Below are 12,270 nucleotides of genomic sequence, written 5' to 3' on the forward strand. Positions count from 1 at the left end.
CAAGCGGGAGTCCTGGGCCCAAAACCGAAGGAGGCCTCTCCCCGGGTTCCATGTTGTACCCAGCGCCTTGCTTGCCTCACTGGCGCCCAGGACTGCTCCTGCCACCTTCTCCAAACCCTGTTCCCCTCGATGTCATTTTCTCCCAGTTTCTCCCTTAAAGGCTCTGTGCTGTTGCTCTTTATTTTTTTTTTTTTAAAGAAATTTCTTTTTTTAGCCGTAACTGGTTTGGCTCAGCGGATAGAGCGTCGGCCTGCGGACTGAAAGGTCCCAGGTTCGATTCCGGTCAAGGGCATGTACCTTGGTTGCTGGCACATCTCCAGTAGGAGGTGTGCAGGAGGCAGCTGATCGATGTTTCTCTCTCATCGATGTTTCTAGCTCTCTATCTCTCTCCCTTCTTCTCTGTGAAAAATCAATAAAATATTTTTTAAAAAAAGAAATTTCTTTTTTTAAAATATATTTTTATTGATTTCAGAGAGGAAGGGAGAGGAAGAGAGATAGAAACATCAATGATGAGAGAATCATTGATTGGCTGCCTCCTGCAGGCCCCACACTGGGGATTGAGCCCGCAACCCGGGTGCCCTGACCGGGAATCGAACCGGTGACCTCTTGCTTCCTGGGTCGATGCTCAACAGCTGAGCCACACCCGGCTGGGCTCTGTGCTGTCCCAACCCTCAAATTGCGGTGTTCCCTCAGTGTGGCGGGAGTTTCTCCTTTCCTCCTGGGCACACAACTAAGCTACATTTCTCAGCCTCTGTTACACGGAGGCCACCACATGACTGAACTCTGTCCCATGGAGGGTGAGAAAAAGTGAACGTCTCCCCATGGCCCCCCTCTCTCCTCGCCAGGAATGATGGAGCCACAACACGGAAGGAGCCTGGGCCCCTGAATGGCCTCAGGGGAGGTCACCCTCCATACGCTAGTATTGAACTGTCACATAAGCAAGGACAAAACTTCTCTTGAGTTATATACCTGAGTTTAGGGATTGGTAGTTACAGCAGTTAGCTTGCCCTGACAAACACTCTAAGATTGTCTCCTTTTCTCATTCTACACAGTAAATGCTAGAGTTAATACATTTATTCATCAATACCATTATTTAAATTGCTATCTAAAATCAAATGCCTCGCCCTAACCGGTTTGGCTCAGTGGATATCCGATAGAGCGTCAACCTGCGGACTGAAGGGTCCCAGGTTTGATTCCAGTCAAGGTCATGTACCTTGGTTGCGGGCACATCCCCAGTAGGAGGTGTGCAGGAGGCAGCTGATCGATGTTTCTCTCTCATCGATGTTTCTGACTCTCTATCCCTCTCCCTTCCTTTCTGTAAAAAATCAATAAAATATATTAAAAAAATAAAAATGAATAAAATTAGATGACTCTTGGCCCAGCCGGTGTAGCTCAGAGGTTGAGCGTCAACCTATGAACCAGGAGGTCAGAGCTGGATTCCCAGTCAGGCCACATGCCTGGGTTGCGGGCTCAATCTCCAGTGGAGGGCACACAGTAGGCAGCTGATCGATGATTCTCATCATTGGTTTTTCTATCTCTTTCTCCCTCTCCCTTACTCTCTCTGAAATCAATATGCTAATATTTAAAAAAATACTTTAGTCCTAGACGGTTTGGCTCAATGGATACGGCGTCAGCCCGTGGACTCAAGGGTTGCAGGTTGGATTCCGGTGAAGGGCACCTACCTTAGTTGTAGGCTCGATCCTGGATCCCTAGCCGCCCCGGTTGAGGCAGGTGCAGAGGCAACCAATCAACATGTCTCTCTTATGTAGGCGATGTTTCTCTCTCTCTGTCTCTCTCCCTCTCTGCCACTCTCTCTAAAAATCAATGGGAAACTGTCCTTAGGTGAGGATTAACAAAAAAATACTTTTAATAAATAAATAAATAAAATCAGATGACTCTTGCCCTGACTGGGTAGCTCAGTTGGTTAGAGTGTCATCCTGCTATGTCACAGTTATGGGTTCCACCTCAGGTCAGGGCACATATAAGAACCAACCAATGAGCCCTAGCTGGTTTGGCTCAATGAATAGAATGCTGGCCTGTGGATTCGATTCTGGTCAAGGGCACCTGCCTGGGTTGTGGGCTTGATCCCCAGTGTGGGACATGCAGGAGGCAGCCAATCAATATGTTTTCCCCCAAAATGCTCACCTCTCTGCATTTCCACACGATGATGTCAGCATCTGAATCTCCCAAGATAGAAACCTTGAAGTCTAACCTCATTCTTCCCCCATTACCTCAACAGCCAATTCGCCCTAAACTGCATTCTCTGAATAAATACGTTTCTGATCTGAACTCTGCTTTCCCCTGGGGCCACGCTCGCACTATATTTAACTTGGACTAGAATAATGTGCTCGTCTTGGGGCCACACTGCCTTCAGGCCATCTCTGGATGCCAGGTTCACTCAAAAGACGGATCGGATCTTGCCCCGTGTTTACGTAAAAACCATCATTTGGCCCTGGCTGGTTTGGCTCAGTGGCTAGAGCGTCGGCCCCCGGACTGAAGGGTTGCGGGTTCAATTCTGGTCAAGGGCACGTACCTCGGTTGCAGGCTGGATTCCCAGCCCTGGACCAGGCATGTGCAGGAGGCAACCAAGCAAAGTGTCTCCCTCACATCGATGCTTCCCTCTCTCCGTCTCTCCCCTCCCTCCCACTCTTTCTAAAATATCAACGGGAAAATATCCTCGGGTGAGGATTAACAACAACAAAATAAATAAATAAAATAAAAGCAGTGTTTCAAAAAAAACCAAAAACACCACAACACCCATCACTGGTTCATTTATTATTTCGTTTATCCCTCCGTTCGGTAAACACATACCAGGGAGTTACTATGTGCAGGCCCTGGCTCCGGAGCCGCAGAGATGACATTGGACTTGCAGGGGCTACACTGTCGTGAGTGAGGACCCCTTCACACAATTGCAGCCCCTGGTTTGTGCCGTCACCAGCTGCTGTGAGAGTGGACGGGAAACATTGTCTGTTTGGGGCCGAGGCAGCAAGGGTGACATTTAAAAAAAAAAAAAAAGCAGTGACATTTGAGCTGAACCTTGACGGTTGAGGAGTTTGGTGGGAAGTCAAGAAGTGTGTGTGTGTGTGTGTGTGTGTGTGTGTGTGTGTGTGTGTGTTTTCTCTCTCCCTTTCCCTTCCTCTCTCTCAAAAAAATTTTAATTAATTATAAAAGAGTGTGTGTGTTGTGGGGCAGCTGGGGCAGGGCTGGCTCAGGCAGAGCGTGCACAGGTGAGCCAGGGTCCAGCCGGGCTGTCCTGCTGCCGCAAGCTGAGCAGGCGGCTCGATTGTCTCCAAAAGACCTCGGGTTCTGTTGTCTACCGTCTCGACCGCAAGCCTGTCCTGAGCAGGACAGTCCCACTGTGCAGGCCGCTCCATCCCCTCTTCGAGTCTGAAGGAGCTGGAGAGGTCAGATTGGCAGGGGTCGCTTCTGCCTGAAGCCCCCGGTGCCCATCCTCCGCAGGTCTGCCTGCCAAGGGCCAAGGGCCAGAAATGGGGGTGCAGAGGGAAATCGGGTGTAAATGTCCATTTCAGAGAGAAAATGTCCTTAAAATCGTGCATTGGGGCCCCTTTCCTGTGTTTAATACGTTTCTCAAGGCCTTCCCCACGCAGACCCTCTTCCATCTGGAAGTTTCGTTTTGGATGACAAAGCTTTATTTGTAACTATGGTCTTACTAGTAATGTGCACTTTTAACACTAAAATAGAAACGTATTTTTAAATGTGAGATGAAGAATAATACACTGTATATGGTTGTGTCTATGTGAACCCTATTACTTAAGAATCTAGAATGTGCTGGTAATTAACTTTTGAAAGAGAGAAAAAATGTTATTTTACTGTCTGAACAAAGATATGTTCAACTGCCCGGCCAGAGCACATGCCCAGATTGTGGGCTCGATCCTCAGTGTGGGGCGTGCAGGAAGCAGCCGATCAATGATGGATTCTGTTAGAACAAATTAGCTACACAGAATGTGTAATAAAGGATATTGTATATTTTAAAAAGACATATTTTTGGCTCTCTCTCACTCCCCCGCCCTCCCTCCCAGGAGCGTGCCCTTGCCTCCCACCTTCTTCCCCACAGACCTGCATCTCCTAACCTCTAAGGGACCCGCACGGCTTGCAACCAGGGCAGCAATGGCTGCGGCAGCTCATCCGGCAAACCCCTGAGCCTGTTCCCAAGGCCCCCTTTCCTCTGGCTTCTTAATGAGCCAAGGCAGGCCAACCGAGGCTCATTTCTCCAGCTCTTTCTTGTTCACTGTTCCCAGCTTTAATAAACAGCCTCTAAAATTAAAATATATATATATTCAACATTTTTAAACATTGATTTCAGAGAGGAAAGGAGAGAGAAACATCAATGATGAGAGAGAATCATTGATTGGCTTGCCCCCTGCACACCCCCTACTGGGGATTGAGCCCGTGACCTCCTGGTTCATAGGTCAATGCTCAGCCACTGAGCCACACCAGCCGGGCTATTGTCAACATTTTTAATTATCCTCCCCTCCCCAAGGAAAGCACATGGCATGTTCCAAGAGCTAGCTACAAGGAACTGGATGAGGCGGGAGAGCGAGAGCACTGGCCAGGCAACGGCGGCAGAGGAAAGGCAAGGCCAGACCTTGACAGGGTCTTATACTACAGGCTAAGGAGCGGGGGTTGGGGAGCGCAGGGGTAACCTGGACAGAGTAGCCTTTTATTTATTAATATTTTAAAATTGATTTTTAACAGAGATAGGGAGAGGGAGAGAGAAACATCAATGTGAGAGCAAAACATGGATCAGCTGCCTCCCGCAGGCCCCTTACCAGGGTTTGGGCCCGCAACCCAAGCATGCGCCCTAACCGGGAATTCAACTGGCAACCTTTCGGTGCACGGGATGACGCCCAACCTACTGAGCCACACCAGCCAGGGCCACAGGATGACGCCCAACCTACTGAGCCACACCAGCCAGGGCCACAGGATGACGCCCAACCTACTGAGCCACACCAGCCAGGGCAGAGTGACTTTCTAGAAGTGTCACTGGGTTGCCGGGAACAGAGGGTGGAAGGGATTGGGGCCGGGAAACCGAAAGGGCAGTCTCAGCAGGACCGGGTCAGGCTGATGGGCCTGGAGAGAAGGAAGGGCTCGCAGGGCCTGGGCGCGGGCAGCGAGGACAGAGGAGGGAGCGAGGCTTCACGGGGATGCTCTGTGCTTTGCTGAAAGGCAGCAGTTTCGCCTGCTGTCCTCAGGTAGAGCATTCCATTCCCATGGAGCTTCCCCTGAGCTGAAATGGGCTCATGCAGCAAAGCAATTACCATTCACGTATATGGAAAAATTGGGGGGCGTTCCCAGAATCAAAAAATAACTTGCCAAACCATAGCAAATAATACATAAAACCTAAAATAACACTAACATATAGTAAAGGCACTGACACGCTCGCGGCTCAGGGTGCGCTGCCCCTTTAACCACTGGCTACAAAACAATTGCTGACCACTGTTTCCTCCTTTCGCCATTTTTAAATTTTTATTTTTAAAAATTTATTGTTGACAATATTATCGATATTCCCCATTCCCCCTTCCTCCCCCCCCCCCCCAGCCCCTGCCCCACCCCAGGCCTTCCCCACACTGTTCTCTGTGACCATGGGCTGTGCACACATGCATACAAATTCTTTGGTTAATCTCTTCCCACCCCCTCCCCTCCACCCTGCTCCCCTCTGAGCTCTGTCAGTCTGTTCCAGCATCCAGGCCTCTGGACTTATTTCGCTCATCAGTTTATTTGCTCATTAGATTCCACATGTAAGTGAGATCGTGTGATATTTGTCTTTCTCTAACTGGCTTATTCCGCTTGGCATCATGCTGTCCAGTGAGAGTGAGAATCTTCTGTGGATTTCTTTCATTTATCGAAAACAGGCACCAGTGTACATCTTCTGTACAAGTGAAGTGGCAAGCGAACAGGAACCTCCCGAAAGCAGGAGACACCTACGATGTATGCAGCACCTGCTGAGGCCTCAGCGGAGGCGTGAAGCCGGCTTCGGTTTAACTCCCCTCAGGCTTCCAGGCCAATGGGAACGCTCCGGCCCCTTAGCACGGCTCCCGCCGGCCTCTGCAGCCTCACCTCCCGCAGCTCTCCCCAAACCACACCCCCAGGGAACACCTATTAGCTCATATTTTTTGTAATTGTAAAGTGATTGGCATTTATTGTATAAAATTTGCAAATATAGAAAAGTATAAACAAAATAAAAACCACCCATAAACCTTTATAGATAACCACGGTTACTATATATTCCCACTTGACATTATATTGTAGACATTTTTCAAAATCATTACATAGTTTTTTATGTTTTTTTTTTAATATACCTCACTGAATCCTCAACATTATTTTTTTCTTTTATATTTTTATTGATTTCAGAGAGGAAGGAAGAGGGAGAGAGAGATAGAAACACCAATGATGAGAGAGAATCATTGATTGGCTGCCTCCTGCACACCCTCCACTGGGGAACGAGCCCGAAACCTAGGCGTGAGCCTTTGACCGGAATCGAACCTGGGACCCTTCAGTCCGCAGGCCGACGCTCCATCCACCAAGGCAAACCAGCCAGGGCTCATTACATAGTTTTTTAAAACATTTTTAGCAACTATGAAAAGTACAATAAGCCATTTACAGGTTTTTTTTCCTATTTTGTTTGTCAGTTTATTTTGTTCATTAGGTTCCACATGTGAGAGCATATGGCATTTGTCTTTCTCTGGGTCCCTCGAGACATATATTTTATTAATTAATTAATTAATTTTGTTAATCCTCACCCGAGGATATTTTTCCATTGATTTTTAGAGAGAGTGGAAGAGAGAGGGAAAGACAGAGAGAAACTTCGATGTGAGAGAAACACATCCATTGGTTGCCTCCTTCATGTACCCAGGCAGGGCCTGGGCCAGGGAGGAGCCTGCAACCAAGGTACATGCCCTTGACCGGAATCGAACCCAGGACTGTTCAGTCCGCAGGCTGATGCTCTATCCACTGAACCAAACCGGCCAGGGCCCTCATGGCATGTAGATACTAAAGTTTCACCGTCACTATCCAAAGTTCAAGTTAAGATGCTGAAGGTGTGGACACAAATGTCCAAACTAGTCATGAGCTCTGAGGCAGCCAGGAAAGGGGGCCGAGTTCTGAATCGGGCTCACAGGATTGGGTTTCTGTGAAGGTGGAGATGTTGTGGGCAGCAGACTGGCACCAGGTGTCTGACCAGTGGGTTCAGACCAAACCTGGGTTTCAGCCACCTTGGTACTTGGGTTGTGGCTGGGAAAGAATTCAGAATCCAGACCCAAACTCTCAGCGAACACTTCCTGGGTAAGTCACAGAGGTCGGAAAAGTAATTCCTGGGGGCAATGGGCTTCGGAAACAAGTGCAGAGGTAAAGGGGGGCCCTTGGAGCTTGGGAGCGAGGAAGCTAGTCAGCAGTGCTGCCTGAGCAGGTGGAGGGGCTGGCCTCTGAGTTCAGGGACAAGATTTTCTGAGATCGGGGACTTGGTTTGATAAATCGAAGACCACAGCTGCGGAATCCCTACGGGACTTTGGGAACTCACTTCTGCTGCCGTGGGGCTACCGCCGCCCCAAACAGCGCTTGTGAGAAGTAGGAAAAGGTGCCAGACACAGCCTCGTGGGTGCAGTCTGCATGGTGAAGGCCGGGTTTCCGCCCCAGCCCCTCTGTGCCCCTCTCTCCCCCACCTCATGACCTGACTGCCAGGGCCCTTTCCCCATCTGTCCCCTGGTGACCCCCTGTTACTCCGCCCTCGTTTTGTAGGTCAATCTGTCTGCTCTCAGCCACTGGCCCCCAGTGACTCAACAACTTCCTCTTTGCAAATTTCCTCTTCGCCCTGGGGAAATACCAACCGCCTCTGGCCCATGCGGCTCCCTGGGCGCTGTCCTGGGCTGGTCTCAGGGACAGCCAGTTGGGTCCTGTCGCCTCCTGCCTGTCCCAGAGCCACAGGGGAAGCCCCTGGTGCTGCCAGCTGTGGCACATCCTCTTTAGCTGGCTCTCACGGACTCGTATTGGAGAAGGGCAGGAGCTTAAAACAGACAACACATTACACATGTGACAGCAGAGCATCACCAGGACCCGCTCCCAGGGCTCCTCTCCCCTGGCTCCCGTGCAGGGGAGGCTGTGAGGGGGCCGAGCAGCTGGGCTAAAGAACCGGGCTGGGGTCACACGGGCCGTCTTCCCATCAAGCCCAGCATTCTTTCCCTGGCCTTTTCCTACCTCCACCCCATCTGAGCAGAGAGGAGGTTGCAGATGTTCTCAGCAGCTGGCATGTCCTCAGCCCCGAAACCTTTCCTGCCCCGCCCTCACGCCCTCTGCACACACCACTGCCCTCCACAACCACCGCATCCTTGTCTCCTGCACACAAACCACACCCGTGAGTGGACCCACACGGGCGCTGGGGCTTCCGAGGACTCCACCCGCCCAGAAGCTCTTCTCACCTCTGCCGGCGGGAGGTGGCATAGCCGAAGCCTTTGGCTGCCTCGGTCCATGGTCCATAGTGAGGGAGGGAGTGGTGGCTTGAGCCAGGGGCCAGCCTCGAGGCCAGTTGTGCACCAGGCACACCTGAGAGCACAGCTAGAGGGCACCGCTCCAGGCTGGCCCCGCAGAGCACTGTGGCCCTGAGTTAATGGAGTTTCGTGGGTCGACCCAGTGGCTGTCCTAATCTATGGGCCAAATGTGCTTTACGGAGTAATCCTAGACGGAAGTTGCTGGCTGGTCATTTCCTTCTTCCCAGACTCTGGTGTCCCTGGGGAACCCTCTGAGCAATCATAGGCCAAGGACATTGGCATCATAGAGACTCAGCATCTGGTTTCAAAGACAAAACGTGGCGGACAGGCGATGGAGAGAAGTAGGGCTGGTGAGGAAGTTTCATTCATTCAGTCTCTGAGCCTTCAGTGGGTGCAGGCCCTGGCCTCCTGCTGGGTTGGGGCGCTGGGTGGAGGTGCTGGTGTTGGGTGCGGAGCTGGAAAGTCCAGGGTTAAGAAGCTAGATGAGGATTCAGAGTGAAGATGCTGGGTGCGAGCGCTGGGTGCTGATGAGGAGGGAAGCGATGATAGGAGGGTGCCGAAAGCTAGGAGTGATTCTGACCTCCAGACTTGTTATTCACAAGCACTAAGGGACCTCCACATCTCCCGCTACCGGCCCGTCAGAAGCGGGGGCCTCCACAGCCTCATCCTCACTGCCCACCAGTGGCTCTTCCTCCCCCTTCAGGCTGGCGGCTGACTCGGCCTTTAGCTCCTCCAGTGCCAAGGAGCCCTGGCGAGACTTCCGCCTACCAAAGAAAGTGGTGAGTGTGGGCCGACGGCCAGAACCCTCCCCTTCTGGGACCCCAGAGCCCTTGTCACCACCAGACACTCCTGCTGCTGTTATCACAGCCTCTTCATCAGACACTCGGGCGGGCCCAGCCCAGGCATCGACCACCCCATTGCGCTTCCCACCTCTGTTTAGTGTCAGAGCCCCCGTCCTCCGCTTCTGCCGCCGGCGCCACAGCAGGACGAGTGCCAGGAGGATAATGACCGCCAGCAGGGCCACAAGCACAGCCACCACCAGGGTGTTACTTGTCTTCTGATCTGAACTTTGGGAAGGCCCACTGGCTTTGTTTGTGGAGATGCCTGGGGTAGTCATGGGTATGTTTATCCCAAAGATGGGCGAGCCACTGGTCTTCTTGGGAGTCTCCAGAGAGCTGGTTGCCATGGTGACAGGGTGTCCACTGGTCCCATTGGAGGTCTCCAGAGAGCTAGTTGCTATGGTGATAGGGGGTCCACTGGTCACATCAGAGGTCTCCAAAGAGCTAGTTGTCATGGTGACAGGGAGTCCACTGGTCCCACTGGAGGGCTCCAGAGAGCTGGTTGTCATGGTGACAGGGAGTCCACTGGTCCCACTGGAGGGCTCCAGAGAGCTGGTTGCCATGGTGACAGGAGATTTACTTGTCAATGTCCCACTGGAGGTCTCCAGAGAGTTAGTTGCCATGGTGACAGGAGGTTTACTCGTCAACGTCCCACTGGAGGTCTCCAGAGAGATAGTTGCCATGGTTTCACCAGCCGTAGTGTGAAGTCCCAGAGTAGTCATTGCTGGGACAGTAGGATCACTGGTTGCATTGGAGATTTCCTGGAACATTGATAACTTCCTGGTGTGAACTTCTTGGGTGGCTATTGGATCCGCTATAAAGAGGCCAACGCTGGCAGCCATGGTCTCAGGAGAGGACACTTCGTATGGAGCTGAGGAAGGCAGGAGGTGCCCAGTACCGCCATTTTCCTCAGGGACCCTTGTTATTGCCTGATCGGAGGCCACTGAGTCCAGGTTTGAGGCCTCAGAGATGTTTGAGACCAAAGAAGAAGAGGTCTGTCTGGGAGTAGTCATCTCCGGAGACTCTGTGTCCACCTCGTGGACCCACAGACCCCCAAAGAAGAGGAGAAACAGGGTCATTTCCATGACAACAGACATGAGCAGGAGTTGGGACCTGAGGGTGGAGAAATGGAACACATAAGAGGCTGGTGGTAGGACCTTCCTCCTGCCGACTTCCCTGCCAACTGCCAGGCCTAACCTGAGGTTTAACGGCTTTTTCCACCCTTTCTTTTACTATTATCAGAAACAACAAGGGAACAGATGCTGGGAGCTCCTCCATCAACTCTATCCCCTAGGCCCCCTCAGGCCATAGCAGTTTGCAACCAGCAACGGCCACCCTTCCCGGCCTTCCCTGACCCTCTTCAGCCCCAGTGGCTCCTGATCCTCTTTTCCCGCCATTTGTCAGGGTCTTTCCGAGCCATAGGCACATTCCCAGGTCTGATGAGACCCCCGACCCACCGAGTCCCACCCCCTTACCAGCTCACGTGATAAGGCCCAGGCCTGGGGCCAGGCTGCTCCAACTCCTCCTGAAGCTGGGGTAGGACTGGGCGGACAGGGGCCCCAAGGGGAAAGGAAGTGGCCCTGGCTCCACCCACCCCACCCCAGCATCCTGCCCCACCCGCCCTGTTCCCACTGCTGCCTTGTGACCAGAGCGGCATCACTTACTCTTTCCGGGGTCTGAGGTGGTGCAGGGGTTCTGGGGTCCAAACTGGGGCGGGATGGGGAATCTGGGGTCGGGAGTCCTCCGTCTTAGCAGGGAAATGGGCGGGAAATGGGACGGCCAGAGGTTCAGCTGGGATAAGGAAGGGGGTCAGACCTGGGGTGATGGGAACCTGCACTTAAGATCTAGGGGGTGCAGGGGAGGAAATGAGAGGGGAGGGTGGTTTCCTTTGCATTTGTGGTCCCCAAGCTGTTAGGCCAGAATCCAGGAAGTACCAGGGGCAAGAGAAAGCCCCTGACTCTGCTGGGGGCAAAGAAAGCCTTTGCAGGCTGCACGGATCCCTGGTGAGCCCCTGACTGCTTCTCAAGAAGCCGGAGGGCCGCCACAGTGGCCCCGTGTGGCTGCGTAGCTAAGTCAAGGCAGCTGCAAGCACTGCACAGGCCATGATCTGATTCTGGCAGAGGCCTAGCACACACGTGGCCCTCTCCGTGGAAAGAGCAGTCTGGGGAGATCTGCTGGGGTGCCAACCAAGTCTCTGAGGACAGGTATGAGGAGGGCTCGTTATTTTCTTCTTTGGATGGTTGCTGTTTTCTGATTTTCCCCCAATTTGTAATCTCTGACTTTTGCTATGTGTGTGGTTTTGGTTTTTGCCTTCTTTCTAAAAACATAAAAACTGTAAAAGCAATAGATGTACCTATAGGTGAAACAGGCCAGTGTCAGGCCTGGTCCTGCCCCACTCACAGGCTCAGAGTCTGACGCCAAGACCGAGACGCCTGGGTCAGAGACACAGGAATCAGTAGTCGCCGCACAGCAAGCAGCAGGCGCTATGTGGTTACCAGCTCCCCTCGCCCCCAAGGCCCGCACAGGGACACAAAGGGGCTTGCCCCACAGCTGAGGAATTTCTCTTTTCAAGCAGGCGGTAAGGAAGCCTGTTCCCTGTCCTTACAGGAGACATTACTTTGCCCCTTAGAGTTACTCACTGCAAACACAAACCTAAGAAGTGGCCTGATATGGAGTGGCCAGGACTCTGCCTGCCACACACCAGCAGGCGCTGCAGGGAAGCTCAGGGCCACAGCAGGTGGGATGCCTCTCCAACAGCCAGGAGAGCGCAAACTGGGAAGGCTCCATTCACCACCAGCAGGCAAACATTCCTAACAAAGCCTTTGCGCATTCGTGTATCCTGTCTAATAAAGAGGGAATATGCTAATTGACCCTCACACCGTGGCAAAGATGGCAGCTTACAGCCAATAAGGAGGGAATATGCTAATTGA

General features: G+C 52.2%; 1 protein-coding gene across 2 annotated transcripts; it reads right to left on the reverse strand.

Annotated features, from left to right (window-relative positions):
* Positions 1-6,130: 6,130 nt before the first annotated feature.
* On the reverse strand, positions 6,131-10,866 carry SPN (sialophorin). 2 transcript variants are annotated; one of them, XR_011471297.1, is made up of 3 exons: positions 10,816-10,866; positions 8,433-10,453; positions 6,131-8,020 (listed from the first exon to the last, which is right to left on the reverse strand). XR_011471297.1 is itself a non-coding variant. In XM_070413549.1 (2 exons), the coding sequence occupies exon 2, from the start codon at positions 10,435-10,437 to the stop codon at positions 9,106-9,108; it is 1,332 nt and encodes a 443-aa protein (XP_070269650.1). In that variant the 5' UTR covers positions 10,438-10,453; positions 10,816-10,866; the 3' UTR covers positions 6,131-9,105. The 2 variants fall into 2 exon arrangements, 1 of the variants encoding a protein (XP_070269650.1); XM_070413549.1 differs by having other exon boundaries at positions 6,131-10,453.
* Between the last annotated feature and the right edge of the window lie 1,404 nt (positions 10,867-12,270).

This window comes from Myotis yumanensis, unplaced genomic scaffold (genome assembly GCF_028538775.1).
Source record: "Myotis yumanensis isolate MYYU_CA2020_CCGP unplaced genomic scaffold, mMyoYum1.0.hap1 SCAF_4, whole genome shotgun sequence".
Lineage (NCBI taxonomy): Eukaryota > Metazoa > Chordata > Mammalia > Chiroptera > Vespertilionidae > Myotis > Myotis yumanensis.

What these genes read in the sequence shown, in the direction of transcription:
- SPN (XM_070413549.1), bottom strand. Translation starts at nt 10,437, where the DNA reads ATGTCTGTTGTCATGGAAATGACCCTGTTTCTCCTCTTCTTTGGGGGT.